Source organism: Oreochromis aureus, linkage group 6 (assembly GCF_013358895.1).
Source record: "Oreochromis aureus strain Israel breed Guangdong linkage group 6, ZZ_aureus, whole genome shotgun sequence".
In the NCBI taxonomy this organism is placed as follows: domain Eukaryota; kingdom Metazoa; phylum Chordata; class Actinopteri; order Cichliformes; family Cichlidae; genus Oreochromis; species Oreochromis aureus.
The window spans coordinates 28,764,806-28,778,618 of record NC_052947.1 but is presented as its reverse complement, the minus strand read 5'-3'; the positions used below and the strand labels follow the sequence as shown (position 1 = coordinate 28,778,618).

The 13,813-nt window shown below is 41.2% G+C and overlaps 1 protein-coding gene across 2 annotated transcripts in view; it reads right to left on the bottom strand.

Moving 5' to 3' along the window:
* LOC116311799 (cytoplasmic phosphatidylinositol transfer protein 1) overlaps positions 1–13,813 on the bottom strand; it is a 71,573-nt gene extending 57,760 nt beyond the window's left edge. Inside the window, exon 1 of one of the 2 annotated variants that reach the window (XM_031729006.2) lies at positions 13,515–13,813. In XM_031729006.2, coding sequence (XP_031584866.2) covers positions 13,515–13,562 — 48 coding nt within the window. In that variant the 5' untranslated portion in view covers positions 13,563–13,813. The remainder of the gene's footprint in view (positions 1–13,514) is intronic. The other variant, XM_031729008.2, reaches the window with a different exon arrangement.

Genomic DNA, 13,813 nt, shown 5'->3' with positions numbered 1-13,813 from the left:
TATCAAGTCTCTCATTATAATCACTTAAAGGCTATGTAAGCTTTTAATTCACATCCAGATTAAAGCTCTTACCATCTGAAAGCTTGTGTTACTCCCGTGGCATTTCTTGTCAGCCGGTTAAATAAAGAATCACCTCTTGCAAGTAAAATCTAGTGTCTGAGTATTGCAAGGTCATTCAATCAGTCCAACACTTTGGATGCATCTAGGATTTCTACCAGTTTAATCACAAGCGGGAGGACCCCCAGCAAGCCCAAAAGCTTTTTAGCACAAAAATATTAGGTTAGTTCATGTATCTTATTAGCGCACTGTTCTCATTAACAGTTTTTATGCACATTAAAAACCACTTGAACGTCTCATTTCTTTCCTCACTGGGGCTCCGTCATCATGTGTTGTCTTTTTGTTGTCAGAAAAGAGAAAGAAGCTTATGACATTTCATGGTTCATTTAAATTTTGCTGCGTTTAGAGGTATGTGCTGGATTGAATATACACCCCGCTGAAACATAACATAAACAAATGCTTAAAAAAAAAATAGCAGAGCCTGTTAACCTTGGCATCAATATGTCTAAGCTGAAATTATCCACACTGCAAGCAAGTGATTGGTGCTAAATCCCAGGTTTGGGGTAAAGTAAGACTCATTCAACTGCCTCATTATTTGACAGTTATCCTAGGGATAGCCTTACACCATAATCACTATAATCCAGTCCGCGATCAGGGTAATGGTAGGGAAGGATGGTGCTGGTTACCATAGAAACCAGAGACGATAATGAAGCGTGTCAGCATATAGCTATCTATAGCCTGTCTAATTTGTGTGTGTGTGTGTGTGTGTGTGTGTGTGCGTGTGTAGGCTGAGATGATAGTTCTTCCAAAGATGCGTTGCACCTGTGTGTGGGCTGCAGGCATAGCAGCACAGCATGATGACCAGTGTGCGCAAGTGTATTCTTATCCCGAGTGTAAAAGCAGCTCAGTTACACATGGCGGGAGCAAACTGAAACTTTTCTAAAAGCGAGTACAAAATAGATTCACTCGTGAATCATAGCTACATTAATGCCAAATGCATTTTTGCACACACGGGGACTGACGCACCTGAGGAATTAAGCCTTACTTATTTCAGAAGACGGCAAAGTAACTGACGGAAGTTTGCAAAGTCCAAAAAAACAAAAAACTAAAGCACATTATATTCGTAAAACACTCTTAAAGCTGCTATAATTTCAGTGTCAGGCAGTGAAATCATGCTAATGTAGCAGTAAGCAGCACTAAACCAAAGATGACTTTTTAAACGTATCCTTCCTTCTCCATATTTCATGCGAGTACACCATCTGAGTCTATCTTTGTTCTCCCCCTTCTTCCTCTTATTTGCATGTATTTCACTGAATGAAAGCCTCTGGTGAACCTCCACTTTCCATCTCCATCTTAATACCCTAACCGCATCTTGGTAAATCTTTCCTTCTCGCCTCTTCACGCACTAATGGAGAAAAAAAAGGCAGAAAAAAAAGAGGGAGCGGGGGGGACGGGGTTGCAGATTTTAATTTTCCATTTCTCTGCAATCCTGTGTTGCACTTTCTCTCTAAGTCTCTCTGTGGAGAGACAGCAGGGACCAGCAGCTACTGTACAAATACAGGTTGCGAAAAGGACATCGGCTCTATGCCTGTATACACGTACACAAATACAAAATACACACGCACAACATGTGAAACTACAGACGGTGAAAGAGGACCACCGGAACATTAAATTGAATCAGATGGCAACTCACTCTTCATAGATTATAGAGCTAAAGGCTAGTCAAGAAAGAAAGGCCAAAGACCTAATCAGGGCAGAACACACAGAACACAGTAAATAGCCAACCACAGACAGTGTAGCCAAGCACGAGGCCACTTTAAAGCCACTTTCATACTAAAGGTGATAGGCAAATGCCAAACTGATAACGCTAAGTATTGAAGATATAAGCCTAAATCAAGCTTTAAGCACCTTGTTGTATTTATTTGGAACTTGTGGAATTTGTATTTATTTGGAACCTTCCCTCTTGCCTCTCAAAACCAGAGCACTACAGTTCAAAAGGAAGTGACTAAAAACATCGTTTAACATGTTACGTGATGCCGTCATTTTTATTTTGTGCTCTTCTGCAGCCGAACGCCAGTCTTTGCTGTAACAGGTCTTGACTGTCGACAGCAACCGACTCTAGTCTATAGTCTTGTGTGAACTTAGACTCATTATCCACAATATCACAGTACAAGTGCAAAGTCTATATTTGAGTTGCTAAAGTGTGTTTGTACATATTCAGGAGACCGTGAACAAATTCAAATCCCCAAAAGCAGAGGCCACAAGTCAATAGAGGTAATCTTCCCAGATAGCAGTTTACTTCATGTAAACAGTCAGTTACATTTGTATAAAGTTAATGCTGGCATGTTATAATTCTTGTATAAATAAACACTTGTGGAATATAACTGATTTGAAGACACTGCGTGATCTTGAAATTCACAGATTGTTCACTCGGATAATTTTACTCTCAAAAGATGGGACAGCAAGTCTGTTAATAGTGTAATGTTAGATCAGCATCACAACTGGATTTAGCACCATGTAGCACTACAAAATACATTAAGGAACTTCCTAAAAGTGAAATCAAATCACCCTTGAAATTTTAACAGTGCTAATAGTTGTCCTCTCAGAATCACTTTCAGCGTCACGGCCAGAATCTAGTTTCCTGTGTGCGTTTGTAGGACCGTAATTTCCAACACTTTACTCAGACAGAAGTGATGTGTTTACTCTGTTTATCGCGTTAACCCCCCCAACCACTCAACCCCCTCCATCCCCCACCCTGCACACCCACACACACCCCTCTGCTTTTGGCAGGAATCTACTCAATAATTCATAAAACACAAAAAGGGGCTGTGGAAATTCGGTTGTGGCAAGATAAATAATAGAGTGTGCACGAGCTTGGTTAAAGTGATCATTGGGAAATGCAGGGGTTGCTGTGGAGAGCAGAACCCCACTGACAGCTGCAGACATAAGTGCGTTGTGGGCGATATGACTCTGACACTGCTCGTACAATCAATCAATTTTAATCACCCATTCACTCATATCGCCTTAACATCGCAGCGAGAGCGAGTCGATGTCTCGCTTTTGAATGAATGGGGATGTTTTGGCACCGATGGTAAGACAGGAGGGGACATTAAATGGCGCCAACTCAAGTGCAGGAAAAAAATTAATGGGAATTTTCCACTGTTTTCACAAATGATTTGGGAAAATGGACAGATTTACTAATGAAATATTATTGAGTATCTACCCTAAAATCTATTATTAATAAATACCACATATTGTAAAAAGTGTTTTGAGTAGTCTCTCGGGACGCTCTTGTCATGGTCCTGGGCCATGTTGGCCCAGTATTCTTAGTTTTCATGTATTTTGTTCCTTATTTAGGCCATGCTTCCTGGGTTGCTCTGTTACGTTGTTCCTTATGTGTTTTCCCCTTGTGACTCTTACCCCCTGTGTGCCCTCTGTGTATCTGTGAGCCCTCGTCTCTCCTTGTGTTTTATTCCATGTTTTCCCCAGCCCGTTATGTCTGTGCTCTCCCCGTGCTCTCTCTCCTCCTGTCTGCACCTCTGTGTACTTCCTGTCTTGCTTTGACAGTCTCCCGTCAGTGTCGTGTTTACTCCTGCCATGTCTCGTTATGATTATCAGTGTCACCTGTGTTCCCCGTGTGCTCCCACTTCCCTCGTTAACCCTCTGTGTATTTATGTCTGCGTCTCCCTCAGTTCTGTGTCGCGTTCTCCCTCATAGCTGTGTGATTTTCCCTGTGGCTCCTTGTGCTTTAGTTTTCCCAGTTTAGTTTTGTATTGTTTATCGTGTCCCCCTATACCAGCAATAAAGCTGTGTTTTTGAGTTTACCTTTGTCTCTGCGAGTTTGCGTTTGGGTCCTTCTCTTGCCTACACACAGCCGTACTGTGACAGCTCTTGAGGCTCCACAGAGTTCTATGCTACACCTAAGGTATAACAAAAACAAAACAGAGCTGAGCCATATCATATCGTCTTTAATAATGTAGGTATAAATTTTTACGTGATATAAAAAATGTCATACTGTGATATTGTTGCTATAGCAATTTGATGCATTTACTTCCTGCAGTGCACGCAATAATGAGATAAGCCCAGGCACGTCTGGGAGCAAGAGCCGAGTGTTGTCCTCCTCCGACGATTTACTACCAAAGAAGGGAGCTAATCTGGGCACCAGTTTAGCTCTTGGGGTGAGCGGGCGACCATAAACTGTTCCCCTTAAAGGTTTCAATTTCAAATTAGTTTAACCACTGGGGCAACAACCTTCAAGTAAAACCAGGCTACGAAGAAGAAGATATTAGCAGCTGGTGATGTGCAAACAACCAAGCATCGCTAGCTTCATCCCATATGACAGGAAGAGCAAACGGTGGATGCAAATTACTGACATGTTGGAAAAACAGGATTCTAAGCAGCTGTTTAAAAACTCGACCCAAAATGCAACATCCCAAAAAGATTCTTCAGTTTTTTCAGTTTTCAGTTTGTAACATGCAGCTCCTCAAGAGTTACAAAGTTAAGTTGCTTAAGCTATTGTTAAATAAGCTGTGTTAGGCAATGATGTCATACTTTTACTTAAAATTTCCAGCCAGAACACTACCAGGGCTACTTTTGCTCTTACATTTGACTTGTGCTGTGTCACTGTAATTTTCCATTGAAGTTAAACTTCAAATTAGGAAGTGACACTGATGGCAGCTTATTGGAAAAGGAGAATTTAAATGCCCTTTATTTACTTATCGATGCTGCTATGTGCAAGCTGCAAGCATCAACAAAATACTGTTCAGTTTTGGGGGGGGTTTCTGTACTACATTAAATATCGCTATCACAAATTCTTTCTGTTGTGATATAGTTTTGAGGCTACCTTGGCCACTCCTAATAAAAAGAAACTAAAAAGGAGATCTTCACATAGGTCAGCTGCTGCTATAGTGCTTCTATGTGTATGCATATCACTTCACAATGATGAATGCACACACTCCACGTGACTAGATTTGCGTTCCCCATGTCTCCATGCGTTATTAGTAGTACACATCATGCATATCAACACTACATCATCATCAGCTCGCCTCTCATCCTTAATTTGTCATGCATTACTTCTCTGATGCCCTTGCTGTCTGCTACTGGCACTGACTAATCCCATTCACACAGACCATTTCATGTAATTCCTGTCATCTTTCCTGCAAAATTTCTTCAACCACACCCCTGTGAAAGCTCTCTCCATAAACAACAAAGAAAATTTGCACAAATCCACTTGAGAGCAGCCAATGAATGCCTGTAATGTCAAGTGCTGTAAAGAGGCTGTGTAAATTAATTTACACTCATCTTCTATCTAGCCTCTAGCCTCTCATCCTCGTATCACATTTGTGCATATTTTGGTGATTTTATACAAGGGAGCATTCGCAATTACACTGAGGGCCAAAGAGAAGAGCAACCCTTCAAACTCTTGTAGCAGGATGTAGAGCAAACAGTAAAAAGGACGTTTACATTTTATTCTAATCTCAGCATGTTTTTTTTTTCTTTTTATAAAGCATCTCCGAGACACGGTATTGGCATATGCACCCAAAGTAGCAAACAGTAAGCATTTTCAGTGACATTTCCCAAATTGAACACAGCAAGAAAAGTTGCTTTGGTGTAAAGAATCAGCTGCTTTGTCTCTATTTATAGCCACATTTTACAGATTTAGCAGCCGCCTTCTAACTGTGGCTGCCAGTAGAAAACGTCTCTTATCCCTCCTGTGTGATTTGCTAGTGCGGTGGAAGAAATCCTTTTTTTCTCCATGGTGACACGAGGTTGTTTTATGCCAAAGCTTGATCAAAAAGAGCCTGCGCTGCACTCATTTAACTCCATTACTTATTTTTATGTGACTTTATGGGAAAACAGAAAATGATTAAGCAATACTCCTAATGATATCCGAGTGGGGTTTTTTGTGTGTCATGCAAATTTCCAGTAAGTGATCACTGGGTTTTCACTCTCTCGCAAAATGTTGGGAACTGCTGTCCATCATTTTGAGCTCATTATCAGTCTCGCATGAGCGTCTCAGGGCTCGAGTGCTTGATGCTGCTATAGAGCACAGATCACTGAAGAGCTTGCAATGATCATGTGCTTTACTGTTGAAAACAAAAAAGAGGCACAAATACACTCATTCCAACTAAAAGTATGGAACATAAAGGAGAGGATCGGTCCAGGCGAGGCTGTCAGTGTTGCATGACGACATCATGGAGCTCTTATGTTATGAAAAGGCCTTTGTCCCAATACAATCCAGATACACTAGCACACCGGCACACAAACACACACACACAGCCATTTAGGAAATGAGAATAGTCTTCATCCGAGGATAATGGTCCGTCACAACCCATGATGGTTTCCTCTAGAAGAGTAAATGGCAGTAAATGAGACGCTGATTGAATCATAGCATTGTCATGTATACCAGATGGCAAAAAGGTCTTGCACCTTACCACGAAACCAACGAAATAAACAGCATGTAACGGGCCCTGTTTCCCAAACAAACTCTGGAGTGGGTAGGAGGGATCTAACAATGAAGTGTGAAAACAATATACTGAGTAAATGTGCAGCTCTGCTTTTGAATTACATACTGGTATTTTGATACAGGGATATCATGGAGCTTTGGGGTCATCTTGAGGTTACGTTAATATACTACGGAAGGCAAGTAATGAATCGAAAACTCAAACTTCCGCCTCACTCATCTAACAAGACCAAAAAGAGAAGTTCCCTACAGCAATCACCAATACCTCACTTTGCAACTTCATTATTATACTGTTTTACATTATCCACTCTAACCACAGGAACACCAAGTCATCCAAGGACAGTCTTCTTGAGTTACATTGCCTAAAAAAAAGTTTAATGTGCAAAGAAGCATTGCTGTCTTCATTCAGCCATAACAGATTTGTTCTTACATATTTTCTGCCTTTCATCCTGTGGACACATGGAAAATAACTGCTAGTGTCATAAAAATTTGCTCTGGGCCAAAGTGTCACTTGACAATGGCAGCCAATCAAGTTAAAGAGAGTGATCTTTTTTTTCCCCTCCAACACAAATTAGATATCCTGGGGAAATAGACAATATTTCCAACACATGTAACCCTCTACTGTCTATTGAACAGTTTTACTGAGATAAAATTCACTAAGTACATCAAGCGATGGAAGCCAGTGTTGCGTGAAATTGTTCAAACTGCCAAGCTCGAGGGCTCATACAATGTCAGAACAATATGAACGCTTTCATGTGCATTTACTACTGATATTCCCTCATGGCAGAAATCACAAAATGACTCCTATTATGGCGCTTTGTAAATATCCGCTACACTACAGCTAACAGATGCTAACTGCACTTCTGTGTCCAAGTTGCTTTTAGTCAGCAACATCAATGATAATCTCAGCTGTGTCGAAGCAGAGCAGGTGTTCAGCTGAAATTAAGCTGTGCAAACATAAATTACACTACAGTAAGGTATGCAGGTTTCTTTTGGCAAGTATGTGGGCATGCTACATCATGATATGCATTCTGTAACGAATTTATACAAAACTGGTAATTGCAAACATATGAATACCACAAAAAAATGGCGAGTTAGAAAGCCACCTAGGTGTCCTTTGAACCTACCATCCAGACATCCCTTCAAGCAGTCGGCCAACCCTAAGTCTTCCCATTTATTAAGTCACCCTTCTATACATCAAGACATCCATTCTCTCTAGCCCCTAAAACAAGCAGTTTCTGCAAAATCTAGCTTTACTACTCCCTCCAAATGATAAACATGGCGGTCAATAATGGATATACCTCCGGGTTTCCTCTAAATATGTCATTCTTTTCCCAAAAAAGATGTTATCCCAGCTCAAGTCTTTGAGGAGATTACAGCATTTCGCAATCAGATGCTGTCATAATCCTTCAGTTACTGCCAGCGCTAACACCCCATCAAACAGGCATTCAGCCAAAGGGTACTACTGTCTGTCGACTACACCAAACAGACTAAAAACTCATGGATATTCAGTTTATTCAGTTTTGAGAGGGTGTGTTTTTCACTATCCTCTGCTGAATGTCATTATCCTCTGAGTCACTACAGTTAATAAGGAAAAAAGAGGCTGACCTTCTGCAATGAGGCCCTGCATCATTTTTTCTTTTCCCCTGAAAACATCATGCGCTCTTGTGACAACCTTATTCAAATGATACGGTCTAGGTCTACATCTGAGCACAATTCAAAGAGATTCTCCGGTGCCCTTTTCATGACACAGATAAAGCTATTACAGTGTGAAATTGTACTCGCAATGAAAACTTTAAATTCATCCACCAGGGCTACGATCTCAAACAACTGTGCTGATGGTGCCACATAGAGACTCGGGTTAGCCAAAGGTTGACCAAAAATACATATCAGACAAAGACAGTGAGGTGCAAGTGAGAGCTGCTGCAGAAGGAAAAAGATATAATGGCAGACAGACAGAAAGAGGAGAAGGAGGAATACATCCATCTGTGTCCTATCCTTTACTGGAAAGGATAGAGAGGTGGCTGATGAATGGTTCAGCGCCACGGTGGCTGATGAATGGCTCAGCTCGTAGAAGAAGAGAGCAGATTTATTCCCAAGGCACTTAAAAGGGAAAATGATTATTTCTTGGCTAAGTGGTTCTGGTTAGTATTACATGTAAATCTTCTGAGATGGAACTTTAAACCAAAACTCAAACAGAGAAGCTACACTGTGAGTGAACTGCTTCAAAGGCTTGAGTTACACCGAGTCATCCTGGCCGTTATTATTACACTGACAAAATTAAAGTTAATAGGAGCAAATCTTTTCATTTGCTAGGTGAGTCCAATCTACAACAAGGCTTGCGAGCCTTTAGGTGGAAACTTTTGCAATTGCAATTTCAAGAATTATGAATACTTACTTATAAAATCTAAGTTTGAGGCTGAAATGAGCTCATCTCTGAGGCAAATCTAACAATATTACCACTTGGAATGCATATAAGTCCAAGCCTGTGATAAACACAGTTCTCTCTTTCTGCCCCGACTTGTCCACGCCACATGTTTCACTTTGTTTGTCCATCGGCTATTCAGTCTACTGACTAATACATGGTGCCTGACTTTAATCTCCTCTAACATCATGATGCTCTTATCTTCCAAAAAGACCCTCTTTCTGTCAACAGCTATTGCTGACAAAAACCATAATTTATCATAACATTATACAAGGGATTGGTCTGTACTATAAATGTACGTTGTATGACTTTACTTAGCTACATCACACGAAGCAGTAACAAGAACCTGGATATCAAGACGATAAGTCGAACCAGGCTCTTCCATTCTAGCTATGAGAAAAGAAAAAACTACAGAGAATATTGCAATAATAATACATGGTGCACTGAATACAGTTTTGCAAGCAAAGCATGTAAGACTTTCTTAGAGGTAAAGTCCCATATGTTAATGTGTGAATGTTGCTTCTAGTACAAAGTACTTTGACTGGACAGTAACTATCAGGAAAGTGCCACATATGTGCTGTCAGTGTAAAGCCAGGGGGAAAAAAGCTGTCTGTGTAACACGGCTCTAGCCTTGTCAGTTCACCTAAAAACCTGGCTGTATTAACACAAATTTTATATATTGTCAACAAATAAAAAGCAATAAGTCACCAGTGATATCTGATTTTTGTTTTAAAACTAAAAAACTTCTACCACCATTATTTCTGTGGAAAAATTCTGCTTTTCAAAGTCGAGATTCTTGGAGTGCCACGTCTTACCTTATGTATTTTGTGTCGTTTACAGTCTCAACTACTGAGAATCTTCAGATTCTCTTTATATGCACACAGTGAGATTTTTCAGGAAATGAGGAGATGTTTTCAAGAGAACTGACTGGTCACCATGTATTTTTATGTGTCATTTTCTTACCTCGAAAATAACCTGCACCAAAGAAGTTACTATGGCCATGTAACCAAATAAACTAAGTTACCTCACCAACACTGAAAACCCCATGCAAAAACCTTCCACTAACAAAGCTTCATAGTACAGGCCTCGGGTGTTAACATGTAGATGAGAAGCAGGAGCTAGTTTGGCTGATCATAAATACTGAAACGTCTAGTTAAAGTTCAGCTAGTATAGCAAACCAGCCGTCTGGTAACGTCTACGACTCTTTCTTGGCTGAGAGTTGTGACATCATCTGCTGCCTGCCACTCAAATGTGTGGTTAAAAGATTAGATTTGAACAGAGAAAATAATCTCCAATAAGACCATGATGTGCTGTGTTTACACTTCATATTTGAGATTTAAAAAAGGGGTAAAGATTGGAAATTAGTGAGCTTTAAAGGTTCTGTGCAAACTGGATTTCTTTCCTTTCACTCTAATCTTTACGCTAAGCATAGGAAAATGTTCGCGTGAACATAATAATGTGTTCTCTGTGTGATTTCTTTTTTTCTAGTTTCATCTCCAAAGAAATTGGGAAGACCACTTTCCTCTTTTTAAAGTTGGAAAGAAGAATGAGAAAGGCAGAGTATGGATGGAAAAATGCTGCAGCAGTAATATGTCAGGAACACACCCAGACAGGCGTCTTAATCATCACCCAGAGATGATTAAGAGGAAAGAGAACTGAGCCTCATGGAACAGCTCATACGCTCTGGTATTGCTAAATGATTCCTTCAGTGCGCATGATGTTTGTTAAACTTGTATAAACACAGCACGGATAGCTAGTCCAACCTCAGTAGTAGGGCTCGAATGACGCAACACAGCAAGCAGCAGACAGTGATCTCTTCCCAGAGACAATACACAGAGAGATGTGACCTTACATGTCCCCACGACTCTAAGAATCTAAGTGCACGTACGTACGCAGTATCGGTTTATGACACAGGGGCGCTTATAAGGGGAAAAAAATCTCCCAGAACTTCCCCCATTACCCCCACTCCACTCCTGTCCTCTTGTCCTCTCTGCCATCCTTTCCCTTCTTTCAGCGCATCAACCGGCAGCACAACGCAGTTTGTCCTTACGCATCATCTGTCTACTCTACCCTTCCGTCTTTCATTATCTTAATCCATCCTTCCTATCCCTTTGGACTGGCAGGAAACTGGATTTTCAGGAGCGAGGGGACGACACTCAGCTCAATGTGTGCAGGCTTGATAAGAATAGTAAGAACAAACAGGCCAAACTACAGCCTAATATGTTTTTCCCCCAGATCATTAAGGAGGTTCCTTTCTGTAACAGGACTGTCAGCAAACAATGGTATCCTGCTTCCTGTGTTTCATCCAAACAGGGATTTATCTTCACAAATAAAAAAGAAGTAAAGCGCGGGGCCTGTGTGATCAGTAATGGATGACCACTCTCCTCCTTGTTTGCTGAAAAGTAAGAGTAATGTCTCCATCCCCCTTTTCTTTTTAACTATCACATTCTGAGTACAGTACAAAAGCATCAGTGTTTTTGAGCGTTTTGGTCCATACTATTTTTTTCTTCACCTTTAACTACATACACGCTATACTTCTTATACTTCCAATTTTACTGTATTTCTAAGAGTATATTTAAGTATTTTGTTTAGCTTCATTGCACGTCATCATACAAACCTCAATAAGGTTTTTAAAGCTTGACAATAACCATAAATAGCAGGGGTTGGGTTTGTTTAAGTTCACCCTGGGTTTACATGTGCTTTTCATAGTTTGGGTCTAGCCCGACTGCAGAGGAAGGAAAAAAATAGCAACAGGAAGTTACAACAGCAGGTGCCAAAAAGTCAAGCCTCACTATAACAGCATTTTTAAAAGTAAGAACTGGTAAATTAAAGTGTCATTGGCTCAGCATATTCTCATAAATATAGACATAACAACTTAGGTTTAGCGGTTGTCAGGTGCTCCCACGTATCAGCAGACTTGTAAATAAAGGAAAAAACAGCAGCATCCTATGTGGTGCTTTGAATTTTTCGTGCTAGGGTGACCCTCTTGTTGAAAACGCGATCGCAGATTGAGCCTTTGATTACACTGTTCTTGCTTCTCATAACTACCATCTGTTCACAAGTTAAACCGACGTGACAAGAAAGCGCTCGCTATTCCTCTAAGCTTATAAAATGTTCACAGGAAAGGCTGCTTTACTGAATGGAAAAAAAACAAACGTGTGAACGATGCTATATCACCGCACACACACACCACAAAGGTATTCAAGAACACAGGCATGAGCACACTGTCCCTGTAACACCCGTGTGCAAGAAAATAACTTCTCTCTTTTAACCGCTGGTCCCTACATGAATTGTTGGTGTGAAACCTTGCGTAGTGTGTGTGTTGAGAAAACTGCTGCTGACCATGGGAAGAAAAGTGAACTTATCTGGCAAGATTTTCCCGGTGAATGTAAAACTACTGTGTAAGGCCGTACATGTAAACGGGGGATGCGTGTAATTGCACTTCAGTGCAAAATCTTCTTTTCCCTCAACTCTAATCATGATTTCCTCAAATCCTAAAGGTGTCAGAAAACAAGAATATAATGAAGGTTACACAAGTTTGCTGTTGGAGAACTCAATCACCACATCCATGTATAATCAAAGAGCAAAAATTAGGAAAATATGAATGAATAAGTTCCCCGTAAAAGACCTGAAAAAGAGTGGTCTCATTATCTGCTCAACTTTAAAATACGTGTTTCTTTCCTCAGAGGTGACGAAGTCTCATGTGGATTTTACTCTTAAAGTCTGGGGTTGAGGAGATGCCACTGGAAAGCATTGTTCGATGTGACTATACCAGCCCCCAGCTATAAGAAAACCACCCCCTACACCCACACATCGCAACGACAAGAGGGATGGAGATGAATAAGAAAAACAAAGGCCTGGGTGACAATTGAAAAAGATGCTGCTGTGCTGCACAGCAAGCATGCCAGGACAAGAGAGCAGCAATCGTCTTCACCTTCTAATTTTAGACTGTGTCACGGGACCAAACAGACAAATAGGTTGAATACAGACAAAGGACAATTCTTTCTGACATCGCTGCGTGCGGTACAAGTGCATGCAGGTATCAGTGTGCCGACCCCTGCTCTGCATTGTGTTAGTGTCATCATGTGCAGCGTTACATCAATGCAATGTAATATGCATGTAATTGCCTGCATGTGAGCAAGTCAGAGTGTGCGGCCGTAAGAGGAACAGTGAGATCACACTGCCACTATTCGCAATTCTACCACCAGCTGATCAAACAATCGGATCTATAATTGGTTTTATATTTGATGGAAGCGTTTTACGAGCTGTGTAAAGGCTCCTGCTTGTATTGGGAGTTCTTTGTGTTGCAATGCGTTATCAGACAAAAAGTAGTGATTTAAAGTGCGAGTAGAAAAGTGCCGATAAAGGCGGAGAAGTGTGCATAAAGCGCAGATAACGGATTAGTCTCCAGTGAAGTTAACCTGAACGCATTTCTCACTTCATATGACCTCCTGCCACATGTCTGGGACAAGCAAACCCACGGCGTTAGCCACTAAGGTCGTCCGAACAGCACTGAACCCCGCTCGTGATTTAAAAAATAACAACAGAAACAAGTGGTGGAGAACTTACCTCCTCTACTGTGAGGGGCATGCATATCCTGTACTCCTTCATCAGCATCTTCCCCCCTCTTTTCTGTTTATTCACAATGTGTCAAACCAGCTGAGTAAAGGTTCCCTCCGCCGACCGACGGGATGTGTGTACAGTCTGGAGACGTGTCAGAGCATGTGAGGGGACGCTTAGCCCGAGTTATAAAACGCTCCCGGAGTTCCAGCTCACTTCTTTCATCAGAACCAGAGGACGCAGTCTTCGGCGCTGAACGTGAGGGGAGAAGTGAACTCGGTTCTGGGTTGTTCCCTCCCAACACACTG